This window comes from Rattus norvegicus, chromosome 2 (genome assembly GCF_036323735.1).
Source record: "Rattus norvegicus strain BN/NHsdMcwi chromosome 2, GRCr8, whole genome shotgun sequence".
In the NCBI taxonomy this organism is placed as follows: Eukaryota; Metazoa; Chordata; class Mammalia; order Rodentia; family Muridae; genus Rattus; species Rattus norvegicus.
This window is the reverse complement of record NC_086020.1, coordinates 122,163,544-122,189,309: the sequence shown is the minus strand read 5'-3', so window position 1 is coordinate 122,189,309 and position 25,766 is coordinate 122,163,544. Positions and strand designations below refer to the sequence as shown.

Genomic DNA, 25,766 nt, shown 5'->3' with positions numbered 1-25,766 from the left:
CATAACCAGGCAGCACATATGAGCTGGTCCAAGGGTACACACGCGCACGCGCGCTCACACACACACACACACACACACACACACACACACACACACACACACACAGCAGAGGACTGCCTAGTCTGGCCTTAGTGGAAGAAGATATACCTAATCCTCTTGAGACTTGAGGCCCCAGGGAGGATGGAGGCCTGCTGTGTGTGGGGTACCCTCTCAAAGACAGGGGGGAAGGAGGAATGGGATGAGAAACTGTGGGAGGGGGGAGCCAGGAGGGAAGGCAATGACTGGATTGTAAATAAATAAAATAATTTTTAAAAGGAGAGAAAGAAATACAAAAGTGTGCTTTGACCCAAGTGATCATTTGCATGGGGCTTTGCCCCGGCATTAGGGGGACAGATGAGAACACCAAGACTTGAGAGGTGTCCTCCCAGGGAGGAAGTCTTCTTGACCCAACTATTCCCATTCCTACAGCAGGCAGAGGCAGCTGCTGGAACTTATAAAATTTTCTTAAAATGCCATAAAATAGGCGCGGGAGGAGATGGCAAATGGCCTCTGGCTCCAGTACAGACACGTCCACCCTAGCTGAGGCGCCTGAAACTACAGCAGACTTTCCTGCTCCCCCTGGTGGGAGAGCGCATTCTGCTTTTCTTTCGTGCTCCCCTCTTGTCACATTTGGAGCCACCGAGCCTCAAGCCCAGACAGACACACTGAAGGCTCAGGAACCTGAGTAGGCACATGTCTCCACGCAAATCTCTCCTGCCTAATCTTCAATTGTTTTCTGTGTCCAGTCACACACACCCCATATGCTCCCTGGTCTACTTCCCTTAACCTGCTTGCCCCGCCAATTTACATGATCCTTTCTGATTCTTCCAAATAATATGGCTGCTGTCTGTAAAGTGCCTTGCTGACCCCTCCCCTCCTCCCACAGTCATTCTGTAGGAGATACTCTGAGTTGAAATATTTTAGGCCTGAAAGGAAATCTCATCCCTACAAATAAATTATCCTGAGACCAGAAACATATATATGTATATATATACATATATATATGTATATATATGTGTGTGTATATATGTATATGTATGTTTACATATTTACATATATCTAAAATGTTGCTCAACTTGCACTGTATCTATTTTCCCAAGACTGGCTAGAGCCTTCTAGTGTCCAGGTAGGTCTAAGGCAATGACCATTGCACAGGAAGAAAGAAGTAACCAGAAAACAAAACATCAACAAAGGATGGTGGAAAGTGGAAGTCAGGGTACACTGTTGTTTGGAAAGTAAATTAAACTGAACACTAAAAATGTAAGTAAAGGGTCTGGTGAAACACCAACCAACCAACAGAGAAACATAATTACCACATACCAGGAGGGATGAGCATCAGCACATCGTAGCTAGGTTTGCACACCCGAGCTGCAGCTGTGGTCAGTGAGTCTGATGGACCTGTGTCTGCTCATCTTAGGCTTCTGAGCCAGGTCCCAAGACGCCAGACACTGACAGCCACCAAAGACCGACCCAGGACAATGGGTCCAAGTTTATTTTCTCCCACAAAGAAAATCTAAAGGGATGGACTCTCGTGGGTATCTGCAAAGCAGAGGCAGGCTTTATTAAGAGTTAAGAAAATAAAAATAAAGGAAAGTGAGAAAAACCCCTGAGGGGAAGGTCATAGGGAAAGACTATTGGATTTTTGTTGTCGGGCTTTTCACAGGACCGTGGTGGAAACTGCCCAAAAGCTGAGATCATTTCTACTTGCGTCCTTTTCCTCTGAGTTATTATGGGCTGCACCAACAAAGGGTCCACATATATTAGGCTTGCCTCCCAAGCACAACAAGGGCATGACCATGCATCTTCTGCCCAGTTATGGCTGGATGACACCTCCCCTGCCCACTCTGACTCTGGCTTGTTGATGTGACTGTCTGTCTGCTGTCAGCCACTCACTGAGTGCTACTCCCTTCCTACCTCCTGGTCATTGGTGTCTAGCCGTTGTTGCTACCCCACCTTACAGGCGGCTTGCTGGTAATCACATTAAGCTCTCTGTTAGTCTTGCTCTTGATTTTCCTGCTCATTAGTGTCTAGCTGTTGTTGCTACCTCTGACTTTGCAGGTGTCCCGCATGCTGTTAGTTATATGAAGGTCTTTGTTCTTGTGGCTACCAAAAAGCTGCTGTGGTGTTCTTGGTTATCACCTTGTTGCAATATGGTCTTTGTCTTAGGGCTTCCATTGCTATGACAAGACACTATGACCAAGGCAATTCTTATAAAGGCAAATGTTTCATTGGGAATGGCTTACAGGTTCAGAGTTTTAGTCTACTATCATCATAACAGGAAGAATGGCAGTGTCTAGGCAGATATAGTGCTGGAGAAGGAGCTGAGAGTTCTACATCTTGATTTGAAGGCAACCAGGAGAGGCTCACAGCTAGGAGGAAGTTCTCTTCAGCAATGTGTGAAGCCTGAGACCTCCAAAGCCCACCCCCACACTGACACACTTCCTCCAACAAGGTCTCTCCTCCTAACAGTCCCATTCCCTAGGGGCCAAGTGTATTCAAACCACCACAGTCTGGGATTCCATCCTTGAAATATGGTTGCCTTCTTAACAACCATCCTTACTACACCTTAGACTACAGCAACGAGCTGTGTGAGAAGTAATAAAGCAAGAATATACAATGAGCAGTCGGACCTAGAGTGTGTTTCCTTGAGGGGAGGCTCTCATGGAAGCTATCCAGCATGCTTGCCATCACTGGCCTGGTTGCCTCTTAGGGTTCACGTGGATATCTCACACCCGACTGCAAGTATCTCTGTTTCTATCCTCAGGTTTCTCGGCTTCATTGTTTTAGCTTTTAAGTTTCCTTTTTATCTAATATCCTTTATGCTGTAGCCTATGTAGGCAAACTGCAGTTTTGCCATGCTTCCTTTTTTCCTATTGCCTACTGTGACCTAACACTTCCTGACCATCATGGCACTGTTCATAACCCCTATAATAATGGAAACAGCCTAGATGCCCATCGCCAGATTCATAGATATGGAAAATATATACAATGGAGTATTATTCAGCCACTACAAAAGGCAAACAGGATATCTGCAGGAAAATTATTTGAACTGGAGATAATTATAAAATAAATCAGATTAAGGTAAATGTGGTGGTTTATCCCTCATAGATTTGTAGGCTTGAACGCTTGGCCCCTAGGAAGTGTCACCATCAGGAGGTGTGGCCTTTTTGTTACTGTGGGGCTTTGAAGTTTCCTATGTCCAGAGTCTACCTAATATGAAATGAGAGCCTCCTCCTGGATGCCTTTGGATCAAGATGTAGAATTCTTGGCTTCTCCAGCATCATGCCTGTCTCGACACTGCCATGTTTCCTGTCATGATGATAGTGGACTGAACCTCTGAAACTGAGCCCCAATTAGTCTTATTATAAGCATTGCCTTGGTCATGGTGTTTTCTCACAGCAATAAAACCCTAACTAAGGCAGTAGAGCACTGTACTTTCTCTCATTTGCTGAATCTGGGGGTGGGGGTGAGGGTGGAGATGGGGGTGGGATAGGGGTGAGGGTGGAGATGCTGTGAAAACAGAAGGGTACTGTAGTGGAAGAGAAAGGACTGTATGCATATATGTGTGTGTAGGGGGCTGTATAAGGAGGGATAATGCTGGAGTTTGTGATAAAAGTACATTGTATCATGTATGAAATTGTCACAACGAAGCCAGTCATGTGGAATGAATACATGCAATCAAACTATAAAAAAGAGATGGTCATCTGACCCTACCCACCAGAGCACCAAGGCCAAGAGCACCAAGGCCTCCCCACAGTCACACACTTAAGGCTCATGAAAAGAACCTGTGAACTAGGACACAATCTACAACCCACCAGTTCCGTTAGGATCCATGCCAGAGCTGTCTTCCCTACCCTGGCCCACACCCCTGCCCGTGACACCCCAGAACTATGGACTGCCGCTGGTCAGAGCATCTTCCTACAGCTGTGTTCCTCAGCTTCAACCGGGAAGTGCACGCTCCCCTCTTCGCCCACCTAGTGTGACTCCAGCTCCATCTTTCTCCACTTTCACCACTGCCTCCCAGCTTCCAGTCCCTGCAGCCTAGCTCCCTGAATGCCACTCAATCCCTCCTTCCCAGTACTGCAAAGTCCAGCTACCACTCTGGGTCCATAAGGCTACCTGGCCTTTTATGTCCTATATTGGCATTCAGTCAGGCAAAGACCCGAAAAGGAGGAAAGGCTTCAGACAGCAAATGGCTTTTGAACTCGAACCACACCAGACCTCCTAAAGTTTCCTCTCCAGGCTGCCTCTATGATCTCACACACCATTACTGAAAGAGAGCATACTAGAAACATATCTGCTGTGATGGGCGTCCAGGCTGGCATGACCAGTGGTGTGGGAGAGCATCAGTTCATTATCTACATTGCCCATGACGGCATCCAGATTTCACAGCTCAACTGCCTGTTCCCTTTTCACCATAGCCTAAGGCAACAGTAGTGTTCCCCACACACTCCAACCACAGTGTGCTACTTTGCCGCAGCACCCAAAGCCACAGAATCTACCCCTTATGGACCAAAACCTCTAGGACTATCAGCCAAAGTCAACGTTTTATGTGTTGACCGTCTCTGGCGATCTCTACAGTAGCAGGAAGCTGACTAACACGGGGAGCCTGGCCTTACTCATTTTCCTCTTGGGACCTCAGGCAAGACTAGGTTTATTCTGCCCTTGTGTGGGTGGGCCTCATTCAGTCAGGCCCAGAAGTGAGCAGAGGGAGAGGCTTCTGACAGCAAATGGCTTTTGGACTGGAACCACATCAAACCTCCTGTAGTTTCCTCTTGGGCTGCCTCTATGATCTCACAGACCATTACTTAAATTAACATAGCCATCTGTTAATCTGTTGATTGACCAAGTCTCCTATTGGTCCTGTCTCTCTAGAGGGCTGTGATTAATGACTTCCTATAAGTAGCGCTGTTCTGTAATCAGGTGCCCAGACAGATTGTGAGGTGGGCTTGTTTACTTCTTGGTTACCTCAGTCACCAGATGACTGAAGGCTGAAGACCCAGACCCACACTCCACTTGTTCAAAGACAAGAACACTGCTGCCTAGCTCTCTCCTCAGCACATTCCAGTATTCCAGAGTTACTCTGTAACAGGTCCCCACCACCCACCCACCACTCACTCGCCTCAGAACATTGCATACATGCCTGGATACATTCCTTCTTAAAAGTCATTCATCCTCGGGGTTGGGGATTTAGCTCAGTGGTAGAGCATTTGCCTAGCAAGCGCAAGGCCCTGGGTTCGGTCCCCAGCTCCGGAAAAAAAAAAAAGTCATTCATCCTCGAGCACAGAAGATTCCCTTCATGTCTCTGTTCCCCAGACCAGGCTCCCTTCAAAGTGATCCAACCTGCAATCAGCTCAGTGCGTACCCTTCCCACGTCCCCTCCTGTGCATTTACCACAGGAGTGGACAGTTGGAGAGTTGCATGCATTTAATAACAGGGCGGTGTTTTCAGTGTTGATCAACAACTTCCTTTCCTCCCGTGAAGAACGGAAGGTTTCTGTTCCAGAGCAGGTGTGTGAGAACACGCACACTGCTCCGCATTAAGCAGAGGCCTGACAGACACAAGCTTCTCACCTAGGCAGCTGCAGCAACTTCCTGACCCTGCTGCTCCCATCCTTCACCCAAAAGCCCACCTCTGACTAAGCCCCTCCCTGTAGACTGCAAGAGTAGTTCCCCCCTGCCTTACGGTGGACACCAAGTCACTCGGCAAGGCTTGCAGGACCCATACCAATCCAGCCTGAGGCTAGTTTTGCTTCTCATTTTACTTCAGCTATTCCATCACAGTTCCCAGAATACAACACACTTGGCCCCGCCTCCTGAGGCTTCGTGTCTTTACCCACACTGCACACCTGGCACAAACCCCCTGGCTGCTTAACACTCTGCTCAAGGGGCACTTCTGTCTGAATCTGTGCCTAACTTCCCCTATTGGCGTGTCCTGGTCTAATCCATGCTTAATCCCAGTGCTCAAGAGGCCGAGGCAGAAAAGTTTCAAGTTCAAGGTCAGCCTGGGCTATATAACACCCATGTCTCAAGTATTTTATCACTTTTATCGACGTACTTCTTTCTTGCCCTAGCAGATGATAGATATAAGTTATAAAACCCTTATATCTTAGTTCATTTTTAAACCCCAAACACCTAGTGGCACATGCAATCATACAACAGACAATTTATGGCTAACGTAACAATTTTTTTTATTGTTTTTAAATTTGAGGTATGACTTGTTTGGTCACAAATGATGTTTAAAATAAAATTTAAAAGATACTGACACTATACCAATACCAAAAAGTTTTAGAGTCATTTTACCATAAGGCAAACAGAAAACAAAGAGTTGAAAACTGGTAAAGCCAGGAGTGGAATTATTATACTCACTGGAAAAGAGTCACAGGGTTGGTCTTCCAGCAACCAATAGCTGAGTCCTCCCAGCTTCCCAGAGAACCTTAGGTAACAGAACCTGGCTGCTCGAAGTGAAACGAGACCTGACTGGCTGATGAAACAGAAACCTTGAGCAGCCATAAATGCCCCTACCCTCTGTGGACTTGTGCAGAGCGATGCCTCTCTTCAGGAGTGCAGTCTGTAGCTCTAGGTAACTGGTACACCAGTCCCTCACACACCTTTTGTGGCTTTGCGTTAAGAATGCACAAGTCTGCTTTCTCAGCTATTCTGAAAGATGGCAGTAAGTGTTCTCAGCCATTATTATTCCAATGTACTGAGAACACGAAAGGCAGTTTGCCCCATGCAACAGCGCACTATACCTGAGTGTCAGGCCCTTCCGCACCATTCCTGACAAACATGCCTCATAACTCACAGAGCAGTCGGGTTCCTCGAGCCCTTTGTGGTGGATTCATCCAACATGAGGGCTCACATCAGTGTACAACATAGCAACTCCATTTTCAGAGTGCTGCAGCTCACAAATATTATCTCAGTGACAGCTAGGTGGGTCAGTGAGAACACAGTTTTTCCACATCTATGATTTCTGCTCTAACCATATTTTGGACTACGGGGGGCCATGAGAACATGAATAGGTGCTATGTACCGTCTCAGAAAACAGCCTATCCCTGTTTTCAAGGCCGGGAGGCCACCTGAGATATACCCACATTACACTTCTCAACCTGAGAGAAGATGCAGCCTCATGCAGGCCGCCTTCAACACTGCTCTACTTTCTAAAGGGTTTGTTCTCTGGCCTCATTGTAGAGCAGATCCTGTGCTTCCCGGTCAGCCAGGGTGTGTTAGGCTCCTTCCAGAAAAACAGACTGCTCAGGGAACACCCGTCCCCCTGTGGAAGTGGCACACAGGTTCTCCAGAACTCCGAAACACAAAAGCTCTCCAGTTCTACATCATTAAATATGGCCAAAATGTAACTCGGGCCTGGAAAATATTCAAAGTAGGTGTAACCAAACAGATATGCCCACTGTTTTCCTTTTAAATCGGATGAACAAATGGAGAGAAAGGCTACCCTGGGTAATACAACTACCTTCAGTGCCTTCCAAGAAAAACTAGTTGAATCGAGAGGGATAGACATAAATAACTAAAGAAATGTCTTGCATAGAAATATTAGGCTCTTTGCTGCTGAAATTGGGTGCAAAGTCTAACAACCCTCACTCCCCCCCCCCAATTTAGATTTGTAATAACAACCTAAAATCTATATGGGTCCCTGGGTTCAATCCTAGTAAGAAAAACAAGAAAACGTCAGTTCCCTGTGAACCCACCAAACTGTAGTGAACCCACCAAACTGTAGTGAACCCACCAAACTGTAGTGCTCCCAGTCAAACCGTAATGCTCCCAGTCAAACTTTAGTGCTCCCAACCAAACTGTAGTGCTCCCAACCAAACTGTAGTGCTCCCAGTCAGACTGTAGTGCTCCCAGTCAGACTGCAGTGCTCCCAGGGTTGCTGTGAGGATGATCTGCAGGTCCTTTTCCTACTGCAGGTTTTCTTATTCTGCTATCTGTTCTCTCCAAGCCTCCTCATCCTTCCCAAGGTATCCACAGGCTGCCCCATGCCTAGCAGAATCCTTGATATTCCAAGTAGAAATTAGTCCTCTGAAAGGCCAGAGGGCTGGACTTTTGACCCTGATTTCTCATCCATAGGAAAGAGTACTCCTTATACTAACTGTACACTGCAGAAGGCCTGACGAACAACATTCAAGGATGAACTGTTAAAGGGAAAGGGACTGGGGCAGACTTCCGGAGGAGGTGCTTGAAGATTTCTGATTGGGGGAGTGAGAAGTGCTTTCACTCAAGAAGGAGTCATTCCCTCCACCGGTTTCTTTTCCTGTTGCTGTGATAAAACAGAAAGCAGCTTAAGGGACAAGCATTTGTTTGGCTCACAGTTCCAGGGTACAGTTCATGATGTGCAGCAGAGCCTCAGTGGTAAGAGCTTGGAGCTGCTGGTCTCACTGAATCCACAAAGGGAAGAAGAGAGTAATGAGCTCGTGCCTGCTAGAGCTCAGCTCTTCCTCTCCGTTCTACACAGTGTAGGATCGCTGCCCAGGGACCCTGCCAGGGGATGCTGCCCGGGGGATTCCCCCCACTACTAAGATGGGTCCTCTCACATCAACTAACAGTCAAGACGACCCCTCACAGACATTCTCAGAGGCTAATCTAATCTTCACAGCCATGCTAGAGGCCTACCCTCCTAGGCATCGACTTAACAACTACCACCAACCCAGGCCTGACGACCTAGGAAAAAGAACAGTTTCAGTTTGGGGGAAAATGGACGGTGGAGAAAGAAGAGGGTGAAGGATAAAAAGGCTACTCTGATTTCAATCATCTGCCACATCCTTGGACCCAGCACAGGACAGAACTCAAGCCTTGGCAGCTCTTCCTCTGAGCTGCACTTTTCCCTCAGGCCGCACTCCCATGCCTTCCCTGCCGTGACCCACCATGATAAACTATACTTTCAAACCATGAGCCAAAATAGACCCCTTCTCCTGTCAAATATTTGGTCACAGTGATAAGAAAAGTAACCAATATAAAAATCAGAGTCCTAGAGCATGAGAAGTCCTACCTCCTAAAAGGCAGATGCAGAGGTACTTTTGAATATTCAAGATCAATTTGGGCTACCTAGCATGTCAGTAAGCTCCAGGCAAGCCAGGGGATTATATAGTAGGACCCTGTGCCATTACAAAGAAAGAAAGAGGGGGGGAAGGAAAGAAGAAAGGAAAAAAGGAAGGAAGAAATAAAGAAAGAAAAGTGGTGTCTTCTTTGTGCTAAACCTGGTGGGGTGGTTCACCGGCTTCTGGGACTGGCTGTGGGTATAATATGGCAGTGTCTGAGACTGTAGATTGAAGAAGTCTCAGAGTTCTGAAAGCAAGACTTAATGAGCCATTCAGATGAAGATGGGGAAAACTAGCATGCCCAGTGAACATCGTAAGTGAGGTCTGTGAACTTTCAGAGGGGAGCAAGGCTCTACTGGATACGAGGGGCCCTTTATGTTACATTCTGGCAAAGTATCTTGCTGCCTTATACCCATATTCTAAAAAAGAGGTCCGAAGCTGAAGGGCTACTTTGTTTGGAGAAGGAAGTTTCACAGCAGTTTAGTGTCTAGCCTGTGATATGGTTATTACTCAATGCTTTTAACCAGATTTATAGTGAGGAAGAACGTACAGGCAATGCATGCAGTTTGGCACACAGAGGAGGGTGGCTGGATTTAAAGCAGGGGATGAAGTATTGAGGATAAAGCAGTGGTGGGCACTAAAGAGATTAATGCAAGGAGATACTGTGTAGTCAGCACTGAGACAAAATGCAGGAGACTATACCCGTCAAGTGGTAGAGCTGCTGGAGAGGTTCCTTCTCAACAACAGCCCACAAGGCACACAAAAGCCACCACAGCCGTGGAGAAGAAGTTCAAGCTACAGAAATGGCAGCAGAACTTAACCACATGGTACTAGTTTTTACAGACTTGCAAAAGGCAAGAATTATAAGATCAAAGAGACTTGAAGTTTCAGAAAGTCACAGAGGCCAGACTGGGCCGGATTCCCTATAAGGTGGCCAAGAGGCCACTGTGTAAAGCTGTGCATGTGAAGCCTAGCTGTAATGGAGTCTAGGAAGTATGAGATGTCAAGCATGTGGGCCATCCACCGAGAAGCGGTGTAGGTACCAGTAGAGCCAAGAGAAAGGACATGTGCTTTAGGCATCAGAGCAGGACAGGTGGGTCCACCCATGCCCTTTGCAGTCCTAGGCACCAGACAGGGATGGCACAGTTTGTTCTTTCTGCTGGGTTGTATCTTGCCGGAGTTCAGTCTTTCCTTGCTCTGCGTATTCCTCCATTTCGACCTTTGGGCCTTTAAATGATGTTAGAACAGAGAGACTGTGGTGACGTTTGCAACGTGAGATGGCTATGAGCCTTTGCGAGACACAGATAGAATATCAGGGTGCGAATGTCAAATGTCCCCACAGGCTCATGTGTTTGAATATTTAGTCTCCAACTGGTGACACTGTCATGGGAGGTTGTGCAGCCTGTAGGAGTAAAGCATCTTTAGAAGATGTGGGCTGCTGGGGAGATGAGGGGCACCTTATGGGTTATAGCAATGACTTAGACCTAACCATTCTTTCCCAATCAGCCTCCAAGTAAGCAGATGGCTTTACTTTCTTGCTGCCTAAGCCACAAGCCACTCCCTCTATAAGGTTTCCTTGCTATGGTAGGCTGTACTTCCCCAGACAGAGACACAAAACTAAGCCTCAGGTGGCTGCTTATCGGGCGTTTTGCCACAACAAATAGGCAACCCGTTCTCGCATACACAGGGCCCAGCGTTCAATCCCTGGTATAACAATAGATAAAAATAAATCAGTATCACCATTTTATCCTTTATATTGTTTAGAAGGATGCGTGCTTCCAGTGTATTACATGACATTAAATCATTAACAAACGTGTTTAATAATAGATCAGCCTGGAGATAGCAACTTTGTCCATGGGCTAAAAGGCAGGGGAGTAAAAGCCATGAGCATATTATATGAGACCTAACAGTGGGAACAGCAGAAACACCACAATCAAGACGTCAAAATAAGCTATGCAGTGGTGGCATACACATTTAATCCAGTCCTCAGCAGGCAGAGGCAGGTAGAGCTCTGTGAGTTCCACAGCAGCCAAGGCTACACAGGGAAACCTTGTAGCCCGAGCCAGGCGTCAGTGAACACTCTGTAAAGGGACAGGCAATACAAACTTTAGCCTTTGATGGGCATCAGCTGTTGCCATGAGAACAAAAGTACAGGCAACATCTAAACAAACGAGGTGGGCCCCGGCCAAAGCAGGAAACAAACGGGGTGGGGGACTTGGGGGGTGGGTTGGGGAACAGATGGCTTCCTTTAGCTTTAGGCATAGCGCAACCCCAGAACAACTTCAAACCATCTTAAAAAAAAAATAGAGCCACCACATTTAATTTAGTTTAGCAGTTTCTCCGATCCAAAGAGAAAGGCTATGACTTCCAAGACCTAGGATGTATACCCAGGTACCCACCTCTACAGACTCAGATAACACGGAAGAAAAGAAGACAAACTTCTCCTCAACAAAGAAAACTATCTTTGCTTCTGGAAGATGTGCTCACCTCATGATCTCTTCGCCGTGTGGTCACTTGGGCCTTCAGGAAAACAGCTTTTCTCTGCCTGCCCCTGAGCCTTGGTTCTTAATTTTCAGGCTCTTTAACACGGATGCATTTTTCAATATATCAAGCAAAATCAGAGACTGGATCTCACTGCCACAAAACCAACTTCTGTTCACATTTCTGCCATGTGCCTGTCTTCTAAACAGGAAACTTATAGAAGGCAGAATTCACTGCTTGTTCTCCTAGACAGAGACTGTGGCTTTGAAAAGCCTCGGGTGAAAAAAATCTTTTCTTACCTGTAAAATGAGGAATGATCCTTGATTCATGGGATTGTACCTGATAGTTAAACAATTCTATTTCTAAAGAGGAAAAACAGCGTGCCCTCAAAAATTTCATCCCTTCATTGGTTTGTTCAGTACTGAGTAAATGTATGAGCCTCAGCTACGGCAGTGAAAACTGACCACCTGGCCCTTCCTCTTCTGTAGGGGGGAGAGAGTCTGCATCTCAGTGCAGGAACTCCATTGTCTGACAAGGTTGGACAGATCCATGAGTCCATCACGGCTTTTGTATTAACCCTTCAGAAATCAATACGTGCCTCGCTTTCCTGCCCTCTGACAGCTGAGGGCATTTCTGCTGCCACCTTTAATTCCAGCAACTTCTGTAGCTTGTTTCTTCATGTATTAGTACACTCAACCAAAGCAAGACTGCCCTTCAAATCACTCTTGAATTACGTTCCAATTCTGTATTTCTGGGTTTTGAGTAACTGATATAAAAATAAATAAGAAATAAGGTTAAGAGTCCTTATTATGCTCGTCTAGTTCAAAGTTAAAAAATAAAGAGTAAAGGTTAAACATGACTTAGACAAAGGATCTTAAACATCTATTTTCTGTTAAGCTGGAAAGCAACAGAAAGAGACCAACCGTGCAAAGTGCACAAACTTAAGCAGAACATACAAAACCACCGCAGCCTTTCCTCGTAAGTCTCCACTAGCCAGTTAGTAAATAATACCTTCCTCAACATACACACGCTCATGCAACACCCATGTGTATCCTGTGCCCACACGAGCACACACACATACCCTTTAAATGAGACCAAGGTTAGAAATAGCTATAAGGAAAATTTAGAACTTAATTAAAATACAATAGAAAAATAAAAAAGGAAGAAAGAAGACACGCACCAGGCATTGTTTTAAAGATACTATACATGCTGGATGATGGTGGTGCTTACCCTTAATCTCATCACTTGGGAGGCAGAGACAGGCAGATCTCTGAGTTCAAGGCCAGCCTGGTCTACATGTCTACAGAGTGAATCCCACGACAGCCAGAGATACACAGAGAAACCTTGTCTCAAAAATAAATAAATTAACAGAGATACTATATGAAATACATAAGACTTACATACAGTAGAGAGATTTATTTCTAGTTAAATATAAAGGATGCTCTTCAGGTAGTATGTCCCCCAAGGTAATTTTTGTTTTCCAACAATTTTTATGTGTGCAGCCTGTCTTCCCATACCCCTTCATTGTCCCTTGAAAGGAACCTTTAAATGGACGTACGGCTGCACTGTTTTATGCTCTTCTGGTTCCTGTTTGGATAGTGGCCATTACAAAACCTATGAATTGTTTCCTGCTTATAAAGTGATTCAGCTTAGAGAGGAGGCAGAGGAGACAGTTATTCAGGGGTGGTTATTCAGCCCTCTCTCCCCCACCCTCCCCTGCAGACATCCCATTACAAAGAGTCTGACTCACTCTGTCACACAAGCTCGGTCCTTCTAAGAGTTTTACAGATTGTTGTGATGAATACTGGCTTGGGAATCTGAGTGAAGCTATCCGTGCCGTTTCCTCACAGTCAAAAAGGACACCAACAAGGGTGCCAGACACTCCTCAGCCCTCCTCTATGAAGTTTGCCACTTGGAGGAAGAGCAGCTTAGGCATTAAGGTGCCTGAGTCAAGTATGCAAGCCCCCACCCCAGCCTGCATTCCTCAGGTTATGGGGAAACATTCTGGCACTGGGCACAAATCTGCTGGCTTCCTCTGTGAGAGGCTAGGGAGCAGTTCTGGAGCTGAGCCTCAAGATCAAATAGAAGCAGGGAGCTTCTCCTCCAGAGCTGGGGAGAAAACCCTCTGTGGGAGCATCCTCGGGCTAATGAGAAAGGTGCCTGCATAGAAGAACCATGGGGCTACCATGGCAACTCACACTGCACATCCCTCTCGTGTCACATTGTGCTTACTAACATCCAGGCCTTTATTCAGTCCTGGGACAGAATGCTCGTCTAGCTCAAAGTTAAAAAATGATGAAAGGGGGAAGGCTAGAAAGAACAGAAGGAAGAATGGAGGGAGAGAAGGGAACACAGAGCGAGATAAGCTGGTTGGTTGAACCCCCATGTGCCTCACATTGACCTCGAATTCAGCAGCTGAGCCACAGGGAGACTCAAAGGAGCAGCTCAACCTCAGATTCTCAGATGATGTGGAGCTACTTACGGAACCTTGAGTGACTAGATTACTTCAGTGTTTAAAAACCCCTTCTCAGCTCCATCCAACTGGTAAAGATAATGAAAACTCCAAGAACTGACTGAGTTGTGGGTGGTACACGGGAGCTGGGCTGGGAGGGAAAGGAGACAGGGGTTCCAGCTATAAAGGTCAGCCTGGCTGAACTAAGAATGGGGCATGGCCAAGAGGCCGGAAGGCAGGTGAAAAGCCCTGGCTAGCTTGTTGGATGAATGGTTAACACAGGAAACATTTTTTATGGTGTTTCACTCCACTGTGAGTGAGGGTAGATTAAGAAATTCTCACCCACTCCTTACCTTAAAGTGTTCCCAGATCCAGTTCAATACACAGACATATAAACCACTGGATAAATAAAAGTGTTTCCCTCTTTTATTTATTCCCTCTTTAAGGGCAGGAGTCAAAATGGACTCCATAAGCTCTCCTCAGGAAGACAGAGAAGGGTCACAGGGGGCTGCTGAGGTAGGATATATTGGGTTTTCCCAGAAAACGCTAAGAATGGGAGGAGGGTACTAGAGGGAGATTGAGGAGAAAGAGTCTTTGGGGAACTGAAGTTATATTAGGGGAGTCCAACTGTGGAAAGACGTGGATCTACCACGTTGGCGACATCAAGGCATCAAGCACAGTAGTCATGGGGATATCCACAAGTGACAGAGACAGAAGGTGCTGAACGTCATGGGGATGATAAGTTTACATTGACAGAAGGGAGTTTCAGTGAAGGATTGTCCAGATCTGATGGGTCTATGTGTCTGTGAGGACTACCTTGCTTATGTTAATTGATGTAAGAGGATTGAACATAAAATTGAGGATCACCATTCTCTAGGTCTAGGTCCTGAACTGTAGCAGTGTCAGGAAAGTGACCTGAGCAAAAGGCCTGCGTACTTCACTCTCTCTGCTCAACTGTGGATGCAATCTGATTACTGCTTTAAGGTCCGGGCACCTTTATCTCCCTGCTAACCTGTAATTGTGAGATAACATAACCTTTTTCTCCTTAAGTGGCTTTTTTGTCGGGTATCTTGACATAGCAACAGAAATGAAATTAACACAGCCATTATTTGAGAACACTAACAGATCTCGTGAATACTTCAGAAAGCACCAGGAAGAACCAAGAGGAGGGCAAACAAGAACCCCAAAAACTGGGAGGCAGAACCAGGTGTGAACATGTGTTCATAGGTAATGAGGAAAGGGAAAGGCAGTCTCTGGCCTCTGCTCAAACAGCCATGCAAACTTGGTAGGATAAGGAACCACTGTGAGCTAGTGACATGCCATTCTGTGGCTATGGCAGAGAGCCTGTCCTTAGAACAGTGGAAACACAGGGGCAGAGAATAGCAAGAGACTGAAAAGGACCTGCTGACGAAATTCTAGAACTTACACAGAAAGGGGAGGGGGGAGGGGGAAGGAGAGAGGAAGGGGAGGGGGGGAGAGAAGCTACACGACTAAACTGGAAGATAGTTTCCCGGTGATTGGCATAGAATCTTAGGGCCAGGGTGAGCTTCAAAGCATTTTACAAAATGGGAAGCAAGTAAAATCAAAGGAAATAATGGATCTCTGGGTTTGAATCGCTGAGAAAGAATAAATGGCTCTCAGAACCCTGAAAATTAATCCCACAGTGAATAATTAAAAAAAAATCCTAAATGCTGCAGGCCATGGTAGCTCTCGACAGTAATCCCACCACTTGGAGGCTGAGACAGGGGGATCACCAAGGGTTCCAGACCAGTGTGTGCTTCAGAGTAAGATTCTTGTTTCAAACAAAACAAAGCACTGGGGCTGGAGAGAGAGAGAGAGAGAGAGAGAGAGAGAGAGAGAGACAGAGACAGAGACAGAGACAGAGACAGGCAGAGAGAGACAGAGAGAGACAGAGAGAGACAGAGACAGAGAGAGACAGAGACAGAGACAGAGAGAGAGATCTCTTGATGAGTAAGAGTTCATGCTACTCTTACAGAGGCCAAAGTTCAGCCCCCAGCCCATCTGTAACTCCAGCTCTGATGGACCCGACTCCCTCTTCTGACCTCAGTGTGCATGTACTGTCACAACACACACACACACACACACACACACACACACACACACACACCATTCAGTGACAAGACAGACATACATGCACATATGGTTCGTTTTTACTGAGAAATGATTCATCTTTCCATTGGTTATCCTTTAAAAAGGAAAAGAAAGAAGAAAAGCCTCCGAGATGTCCTCGATTTCCCTAATGCGGCATTGTTGGATAGAATTACCTTGAGTGAAGTCTAAGCAAGTGTCTGAACATACACCAGCCTGTGAGCCCCGCTGAGCACATGTCCCCGGAGACTGCTCTGTCATCCCCAAACACTCAGGGTGTACTGAGTAGCTCATCTCACAGAGATGCCTGGGATCCTCCCATGAGTCTCAGCGTCTTCTCACAGGGCCTGAATAGTAATCTCTCAGAACCCAGCCAGATCATTACGCCTCTGTACACATCTCTCTTTAAAAAAACAAAAAAAACAAAAAACAAAAACAAAAAAATCCACTTCAGGAGTAGGTATAATTTGAATTCGTAATCACAAGCTTGTATTATAAATTAATATAACTATGAATTAAATAAAGGTAATTCTTTTTAATGGTTCAATTACACCTGGGACATAACCCTGGTCTTGACCTGTTTTTCTTCATCTATTAATCTCCACAATACTCTTAAAACCTGGGAATTTTACTGAGGAATTCTACTGGACGATTCAAGCTGGAGGTCAACTGGGGATCAATAACCCTTTGAAAAGGCGCGCACACACACACACACACACACACACACACACACACACATTCTAGGTTACTATGAGTAAGTGGGCAAGCAGCAAGGTTATAATGGATAAGTCACCTTGAGTAGGAAGCGACACAGAGGTCTACTAGGATGAGACATAAGTTAAACACTGAATACTGGCTTGCTGTTCCTGCATTTCTTCTGACTAAAAATAATCTGACAGGGGTTAAGAGCAGTCCAGTCTGGCTTCTAAGAGCCACAGTCCATGGCTCAAAAGGGAACTCCCAACCTGCTCTCAACTTCTCCTATGTTCCAGAAGCACACAACAACACAACTTAGAAGGTCCCTGGCCACAATTATTAAAAAGAACTTTGAGAGGCAGATCATTATGCAGATCTAATGGTAGGCATAAGAGTCAACCATCCCAAATCACAGAGAATTTTAGATGTCTCATGCTTGGCTAGAGTTCCATGGTATAAGAATTATTTCTAACTTGTTACAAGCATAAGTGAAACCATATTGTACAACTCGAACACCATTTTGTGTGACTTGAATTAATATTATGCTTCCAAGATAAGAGCCACTCATGGATAAGTGGATAAACAGCTTCAATAAGAGCCAAGCCTAAGACAGTATTTGATGTGCTAATGAACTAGCCTTAAACTGTGAGCCTTCGTGGCCCAAAGGTATTACCCAATGGAATAATTAAAAAATTGGAACTTTGTAGATGGCTCCCAGGATTGTACTGTTGTGTTCATGAGATCACATCTCAAACCCCTGTGCTAATACCTTTTTCTGCCTGACCAACCAACAGTTCCCCACTTGGTGAGATGTCTGTCTGTTTCCATGAGATCACCATAACCTTTACATAGCATATGTGAAGGCAAATCTTGTGTGGATATTGTCATTGCCAAGCATATGCAGCAACACTGGGCTTTCTGCATAATTACGTTGCTAAAAATAAGAAACACACACACACACACACAGTGCTTAGTGATGACAAAAGTACAAGACTGGATTCTTGACATTAAAACACAGAAAGCTCAAAAACAAACAAACAAAAGGCCAACACAAAGACTTGTTTGGACGGACTATGCTAATGAGGTTAAGCTGTGTGCCCCAGATGTGCTCATTTGATGGCCAGCCTTCTTACAGATGTGCGCTTCAAGCCAAAGAGGCCTCGGAAGACTGTTGGAAGACCAACAAAGACAGGACTTGGGAAAAGATTGAGAAGACTCCCAACACATGTAGTCACCATCCGACTGTCAGACTCTCCTGTGAGCGGAGAGCAGTTTCCCACAGCCAGAGACCAACCCTGCAAGCCTCCGCTAGCCCACCAGGGACAACTCGACAGCATCACCGTGAACCTTCACTTGTTATAGGCTTGTTTGTAGTTTGTTTGTTGTATCTACAAGATTGGCTTTTCAAATTGAACTTTAAAATGATGTCTGTCTATGTCCCGTGACATAAATCAGAAACTACTCAGATTGTCATCGTGTCAAAAGTCTGGTTACATAATGGATGTTGTACAAATCCAACAAAAGCCCTCAGGGCACATCATGAGGGGGCTATTGCCTCCTTCGGGCTGATGTCACTTGGCATGAAGCTCATCTTTAAAGACTCCTAAGGTGTGGTAATATCTGTGACTCATGAATTGTCCTTTCATTGCTGTTACAGATTGCATGATTTCCAGGATTAATGAGCTGAGAGTCTGACCTCACTTGTTTACTGCACACAAACAGTATTACAGTAAATACCATGCTTATTGAGGCAAATTGGCAGGAACAACTTGCCAGATATGACCAGAGGAGGGGAGGGCCAAAGCATCAAGAACCATTAAATGAATGGCTGCATTTACATGGGGCAATGGAAAAGCTAAGCCTACTTTGTCCAGAACTCTCACAAAACAGCAAGAGTGGCTCACAGAGCCCTCAAAGCATCTGGCCTCAGTGTCCAGAAACTGAGGAAGATAAGCCACAGGTATCCAGAAGGTACCACGACCACGCAATGGGAGAGGGCAAGGAGGCTGTAGAGAGAGGCCCTGCAGGCCAGCTAAGTGGGCAAGAAGCTGGGTCAGGAGGGTGAATCAGGAGGGTAACTCAGGCCACTGGCTACTTTTCTGAGCTTCTACAAAATGAGATCTGTGGATTTCACAATCCATGTTTTTATTTTTGGAGCCCTGTGGAATGTGTCGAGTGGCAAAGAGTATGGGAGGCAGGTTGACCTGGCTGTCATCCCCACTCCTTGTGGGTGTGGGCTAACCATCAACCTCTGCCGATCTCAGGTCCCCCAATGCCTGGGAGCAGAGAATTGTGACCAATGAGTAGTCAGGAGAAACTCGGGGTAGGTCCAGCATTTCTAATTACCCTCATTTCCCCTAAATAAGAGCATCTGGAATAGATTTAATGCTAGCATGTCCACCAGCAGCCCACATCTCACACTCCTCCACATGCCTTACATGCTGCTTGGGATAAAATATGTTCCTTCTCCTGGAACATTTCACGTGAACCCCTGCTTAAGGCTTTAGAGCAGACACCCAATGCAGCCCATCCCCAGGGTCATCAGAAGAGGCTACCGAGATCAAAATCAAGGATGCCGAAAGGCATGCACAGTACATGTACAGGAGAAGCAGATTTTGACCTCTTGATTGTGGCCTCTTGCAGCACCTTGCTTTATCATAGCTCTCATGTTAAATAAAGATCTCCTAGGCCTTCTAGTGAAAAGGTCCAGATAATAGGCCCCCAAGTGAAAAGAGCTTGGGGGACGGCCAGGAGGCAGGCATCACTGAGAACCTGGAAGCCCCTAGGTTTGGTTGTCCCCTCTGGCCTCCTAACCAGGACATTCCACGCCCATCCTTACCTTGTTCATTTTCTTGTAGCTGAACTGTACTCCACACCTACCCAGCACCCACTGTGTAGATCACAGTCTTCAAAGCATGCTTCCCAGAACTCCATGGCACTCAGGATTTCATTCAGTCACTGTCTTGGTTAGGGTTTCTATTGCTATGATGAAATACCATGACTTGGGGGAGGGTTATATTTGGGTTACAGATCCTGGATCACAGTCCACTGTGAGAAGCCAAGGCAGAAACTTAAACTGGGTTGGAGACTGGAGGCAAGAGCTGATGCTGAAGTCATGGAAGGGTGCTGCTAAACTGGCTTACTCCCTGTGGTGTGCTCAGCTTGTTTTCTTATAGAACCCAGGACCACCAGCTCAGGATGGTACCAACCACAATGAGTTGGCCCCTCGCCCATCATTCACTAAAGCTGCCTAAATCTACGATTTTCAACCTGCCGGTCGTGACCCCTTTGGTAAACCTCAGTCTCCAAAAATATTTATGTTATATTCACAAAAGTAGCAAAAGCATAGTTACAAAGTAGGAATGAAAATAGTTTTATGGTTGGGGTTGTGATGTTAGGAAGGTTGAGAAGCACTGGCCACAGCCTGATCATATGGAGGAGTTTTCTTAGATTGGCTCCCTCCTCTGTCCTGATTCCAGCTTCTCCCTAGCTAACATTAACAGTAGCCTGTACAGATGCTGTCGGATCGTGTGTGCCTGTCAGAGCTCTCTGCACCTTGGAAGAGATCTAAACAAGAAGGAATAAATCGTGGGTGAAATTGGGGTCAAGTGGACACCTCAAGGATCCGGACCACTCTTATTTCTTGGTCTGTCTGGGGATGGGTCCGGTTGAGGTGACGCTGCCTCTTTGTCCACCCTTCAGCCTCATCATGATCTGCTGGACCATCGGTATGCTTCCCACATGCTCAGAAAACATGCTATACATAAGGTTATGTCCACGTAAGACTACACAAAAGTGATCTAGGTTGGCATTTTTGTCAACTCTGAATTAGTTGGTTGTTGGCAAAGATCTGGACGAGTTAGTTATTCTCCTCCTGACTGCAAGCGTCTGTCTTCGCTAGTGATGAAGGTGGGAAGTTTCCTAGTTCTAAAATGGTTTAGTTGGGGTGCACCTCCTGAGTACAGCAATGTTTAACATTTCAGGCCCCTACCCATTGAAAACCCAGGAGCACCCCCACTAAACACCCAGGATTGCCCCCACCCCATTAAAGCTCAGGAGAGTCCGTCACTAGACACACAGGAATACCTGCAAATAAACACCCATGAATGCTGCCCACTAAACACCCAGGAGTATACCTCACTATGACACAGGAGTAGCCCCCATCAAACATCCAATAGTGCATCCCCACTAAAACCCAGGAGTGTCCCACATTAAATATCCAGGAGTTTCTACCAGGAGGACTCCCCCACTAAACACACAGGAGGGCTCCCCACTAAATACCCAGGAATGTCACTCACTAAACACCAGGAGCACGTCCTATTAAACACCAAGAGTTCCTTCACTAAATATGGGAAGTGCCTTTTTAGCCTATGATGTCTACAAAAGTCTCTAACAGTTGCCAAATTAGTCCATTTGAGAAGCACTCAGTTGTAGATTACAAAGTTAGGGGGTGGGGTGGGGTGGAGAGATGACTCAGCAGTTAGGAGCATTCACTCCTCTCTAAGAGGTTCAGATCCCAGCACCCACATGATGATGGCCCCAATAATCCTAATTCCAGTTCCAGGAAATCCAATGCCCTTTTCTGACCTCCACAGGCACTGCATGCAGGTGCTGCACATGAATACAAGCAGGCAAAACACTCACACATGTAAAGTAAAATAAAGCCAAAAAGTAAATTTTAAGTAAAATTACAGACTAAGTTGTGTATGATGGCAAATGACCTCCAATCCCAGCACTCAGGAGGCAGGAGGCTGAGGCCTCTCAAGTTTGAAACCAGCCTTGGCTACATAGAGAGGCCCTACCACAAAACGAGGAGGAGAGAGAGGAGAAGGAAGAGGAGGAGAATAAGAGGAGGAGGAGGAGGAAGAGGAGGAGGAGGAGGAGGAGGAGGAGGAGGAGGAGGAAGAGGAGGGAGAGGAGGGAGAGGAGGGAGAGGAGGAGGAAGAAGAGGAAGAAGAGGAGGAGGAGGAGGAAGAGGAGGGGGAGGAGGAGGAAGAGGAGGGGGAGGAGGAAGAAGAGGGGGAGGAGGAGGAAGAGGAAGAGGAGGAGGGGGAGGAGAATAAGAGGAGGAGGAGGAGAAAGAGGAGAAGGAAGAGGAGGAGAACAAGAGGAGGAAGAGGAGGAGAACAAGAGGAGGAAGAGGAGGAGGAAGAGAAGGAAGAGGAGGAGGAGGAGAAAGAGAAGGAAGAGGAGGAGGAGAAAGAGGAGGAGGAGGAGGGGGAGGAGGAGAATAAGAGGAGGAGGAGGAGAATAAGAGGAAGAGGAGGGGGAGGAAGAGGAGGAGGAGAATAAGAGGGGGAGGAGGAGAACAACAACAACAACAGCAACAACAACAAAACAATGAAAGCCCACTTGATATTTAAGAAAAATGCACAACTGTTTTTACAGGGTGGCAGTATATTATGCAATTCAGAATTATTCCCCACTCACCTTTGTCTAATTATAAGGCAGAAGGCTTCAAAGAAAAAATAATTCTGCAACTCAAGACAGCATTCAAAAAACAAAAGCATTGGGGTTGGGGATTTAGCTCAGTGGTAGAGTGCTTGCCTAGGAAGCGCAAGGCCCTGGGTTTGGTCCCCAGCTCCAAAAAAAAAAGAACCAAAAAAAAAAAAAAAAAAAAAGCATCAGGTAAAGTCCCAAACAGAACCTAGGCTGGAAGATATTTCTCTGCCCCTGGTCTGCCCCTGGTCTGCCCCTGGTCTGCTCCTGGTCTGCTCCTGGTCTGCCCCTAGTCGTGACACAAACTCTTCAAACAACGTGTGCTTCAGGAAAGAATAAAACCACCTGTGATGCATATGAGCTTGTCCTAGCAGCTAAGCCAACAGCAGATGAATCCCAGAGACAAAAGCACACCTCTAACATCTACTCTACAGAATAGAGAAACGGTGCTAGTTCATATAATGGCTTTCAAGCAACTTTTCAGTTGATAAGGTTTTCTAAATTTCAGCAGGCCCAAAACAAATAACAGACACATAATCTCTTAGTGCTCTGGACTCAGGAAGCAAGAAGTAGTGGTAAGATGTTTTGCTGTGAGGACACAGCAGTGATGCTAGTAGTTACAACAGAAGACATCAGGCCACATTTCAAGAGAGGAGAATCCAGATAAAGTTTTACCATAAAAATGTAAATGATGAGATAAGTATTTTTAAACCTGTTTAAAGACCATACAGTGTGTTGAAAATCCCCATTAATATGTACAGCTCTTATATTTTATCTCTGTTGTATTTCCTACTATGCTTTAAATATACTCAGCAAATATCAAAGTGTATGTCACATTCACAGGGCAACTCCTTTTGTTCCTGGGGTTCTGTTCTTTTACATAATGACTAGAATTCCCTGGGTATCTTAAAGACAGAGCTCTGGATGGACCTCAGGATCCCGGAACACCTTCTCTCAGGCCAAAAAAAAAAAAAAAAAGAGTCAGACCCCCCCAACTGAACCCTTAAAAAATGATGAATGCAACCTTTAAAACTCAAGTCATCTCTCTCCTCCAATACTTAGAGACCTAAACCTAAACTAGCCCACTTGGGCCAATGGCTCTTCAAGCGTGGTTCCCCGGACAAGCATTAAGAATAGAAACTCGAGATGCTGCGGTTTCATCTGACTCAGGAGGTTGGGTCCAATCTGCGACAGCAAACACTGCAGGTGATGTTTCGAAGCCTTTACAGTCAAGCCTACTGAGTTAGGACAGTACTGCTTCCTGAACTATATCATGACCGGCTCTGTTTTTATTACACAAATTCAATCTTATCTCACCCTCAATCCTCTGCAAGTAGGTACCCCCCCCCCAACTTCAGTGCTGTCAAGGGATCTGCACTTCACACTGAAACAAGGTCTGCCTTGCTTTACTAAGGAAGCCACAGGTTGGTTTGCTAGTTGCTCTTGTTGGGTGGGTGGAGAATGTGATAGCTCTGAGAGTAAGGGCCCTGTCCCTCTGGTCACCAAGTCAGAATTGAAGGACAAGGTTTCATCCTGCCTCTGTTTCCTTGAGTGACTGCGGGATGCGAGCCCTGGTTGAGACACGCCTACCCCCAACCCCCGGGAGCCGCGGACCCCTCGCCTGCCTGAAGCATCCTGGCATCCAGCAGATGGCCTCTGAGGGACCAGAGACTAAGGAGCCAGCCCACCTGGAGTTGTGGGAGGAGGTGCAGAGCAGAAACCCTATTCCTGAGGACACAGGAATGAAGCTGTTTCCTGTATCCCAGGGTCCATGATGTCTAGGGGCTGAGGGGAGCCCCGTCTCAGTGTCCCAAGGTCCTCGAGGGCGAGGGAGAGTGTGGTGTGGTAGACCATGCGCACGGGTGGAAGGTGGCGACTCACCGTGTGGGTCGCTCTTCTCCCGGACGCCGTCCACGCGGCCGTCTGGATGGATGCGCAGGAAGAAGCCGCCGTTCTTGCAGTAGAGCCGCTTGGGATCCTTGAAGTGGCCGGGTGGGAAGGCGCCGCCGCCGTCCTCCGGCAGTGCGGGAAGCGAAGTGATGCTGCCGGCAGCCATGGCCCCTCCGCGGCCCCGGGACCCCGCTGCGGCAGCTCTCGGGGCTCCCCGGCCCCGACCCCGGCCTCGGCCCCCCAGCGCGGCTCGCCCGCGGGCTGCCAGCCTCCCGGTTCGCGTCCCGCCGCGCTCCCAGCCTAGTGCAGCCGGACTCCGCCTGAAGCCGAGAGACCGAGCCCCTGTGTGCTACAGCGGCCCGGGCCCGCGTCACCCCGCGTCCCCGCCTGCACCCCGGCCCCGCGCGCCCCCGCCCCACGCGCCGCCTCCTCCCCACGCCCGGCGCCTCCAAGTTGCAAAAAGAATCTGTCCCGTTCGGCGGAGCTTTCTCCAGGAGACTGCCGTGACGCAGCTCCTAAAGTTTAAATGCAACTTTCTCCCTTCCTGCCTTTTAACACAACGACCAGCCTTCCACCCAAAGCAGTAGAAGGAACTGAACTGGGGAGGGATCGGGTCAGGTTTTGGAAATCTCCAGTCCCCTAGAGCACAGGCTGTGAAGGGATAGGGTGCGGGAGACAGAGGCCAGGAATGGGGTGCCTGGGTTTCCTTTCTGGGCACCCAGCCCGAGACAGCGTGGGAAGATGAAAACCGCTTGAGTCCTCAACACAACACGTAAAAGCCCAGAGCTGACGTTTGCCTGCCTCAGTTGTTAGATGTTTCTTGGAAAGAACTGAGTCTCACAAAATTACAGTTAATTGCGGTTGGTAATTTTCAGTAGACCCTAATAGGCTCAACGTTCCGATTCTCTGTGCTTCTGTTCTGAAATTAGGTAGCTTCTCTCCCTGCGTGTGGGAGCACACCTCTTCAGTGAGGGTGTTTACCAAAATACCATTTGGAAAACCTTAACAAGTCTTGGTTGTTCCCATTCTGTATCTCTGTCTTCGGAGATGGGGACTCTTTGACCTGTAGGTATAGCGTGGAGACCTCTCAAATGTGGGTTTTAAGACCTCAGTAAGAGAAGATTAAGGGGTATGAGAACACCTGTCCTGCTTTCCTCCCCCTCTCTCCCTCCTTCCCTCCCTCCTTTCCTTCCCCCTCCCTTTCCCCCTTCTCTGGTGTTTCTAGACAGGGTTTCTCTGTGGTAGCAGTCCTAGAATTCACTCTGCAGGCCAGGTTGGCCTTTAATTCAGGGATCGATCTGCCTCTGCCTCCAGCGCTGTGATTAAAGATCTGTGCCACCGCCCTCCAGCCCTGCTTTTTTCTTCAGTGCTGTTTTCTTAGATGCTGAGGCGCCATTTGGGGATAAATGTCCTCAACCCCATCAGTTCTCTGAGGCCAGTCTCCAGAGTGGATTAATATCTTCTTCAGTGAGGATCCAGTAAGAAAGCAGCTTCCTTCCAGAGGGTGAGCATGACCCAGGGGAACAGGAGTAGGACCCGCCCACCCCCTGCCCCAGCATTTCTGCAAGGCATACTGGAATAGCAGCTGCAGCACAGGATTGGGGAGCA

At 47.0% G+C, this 25,766-nt stretch overlaps 1 protein-coding gene across 1 annotated transcript in view; it reads right to left on the bottom strand.

Annotated features, from left to right (window-relative positions):
- Fgf2 (fibroblast growth factor 2) overlaps positions 1-24,856 on the bottom strand; it is a 54,343-nt gene extending 29,487 nt beyond the window's left edge. Inside the window, exon 1 of the mRNA NM_019305.2 lies at positions 24,150-24,856. Within this exon, the coding sequence (NP_062178.1) occupies positions 24,150-24,324 (175 nt within the window). The 5' untranslated portion in view covers positions 24,325-24,856. The remainder of the gene's footprint in view (positions 1-24,149) is intronic.
- Positions 24,857-25,766: the final 910 nt, after the last annotated feature.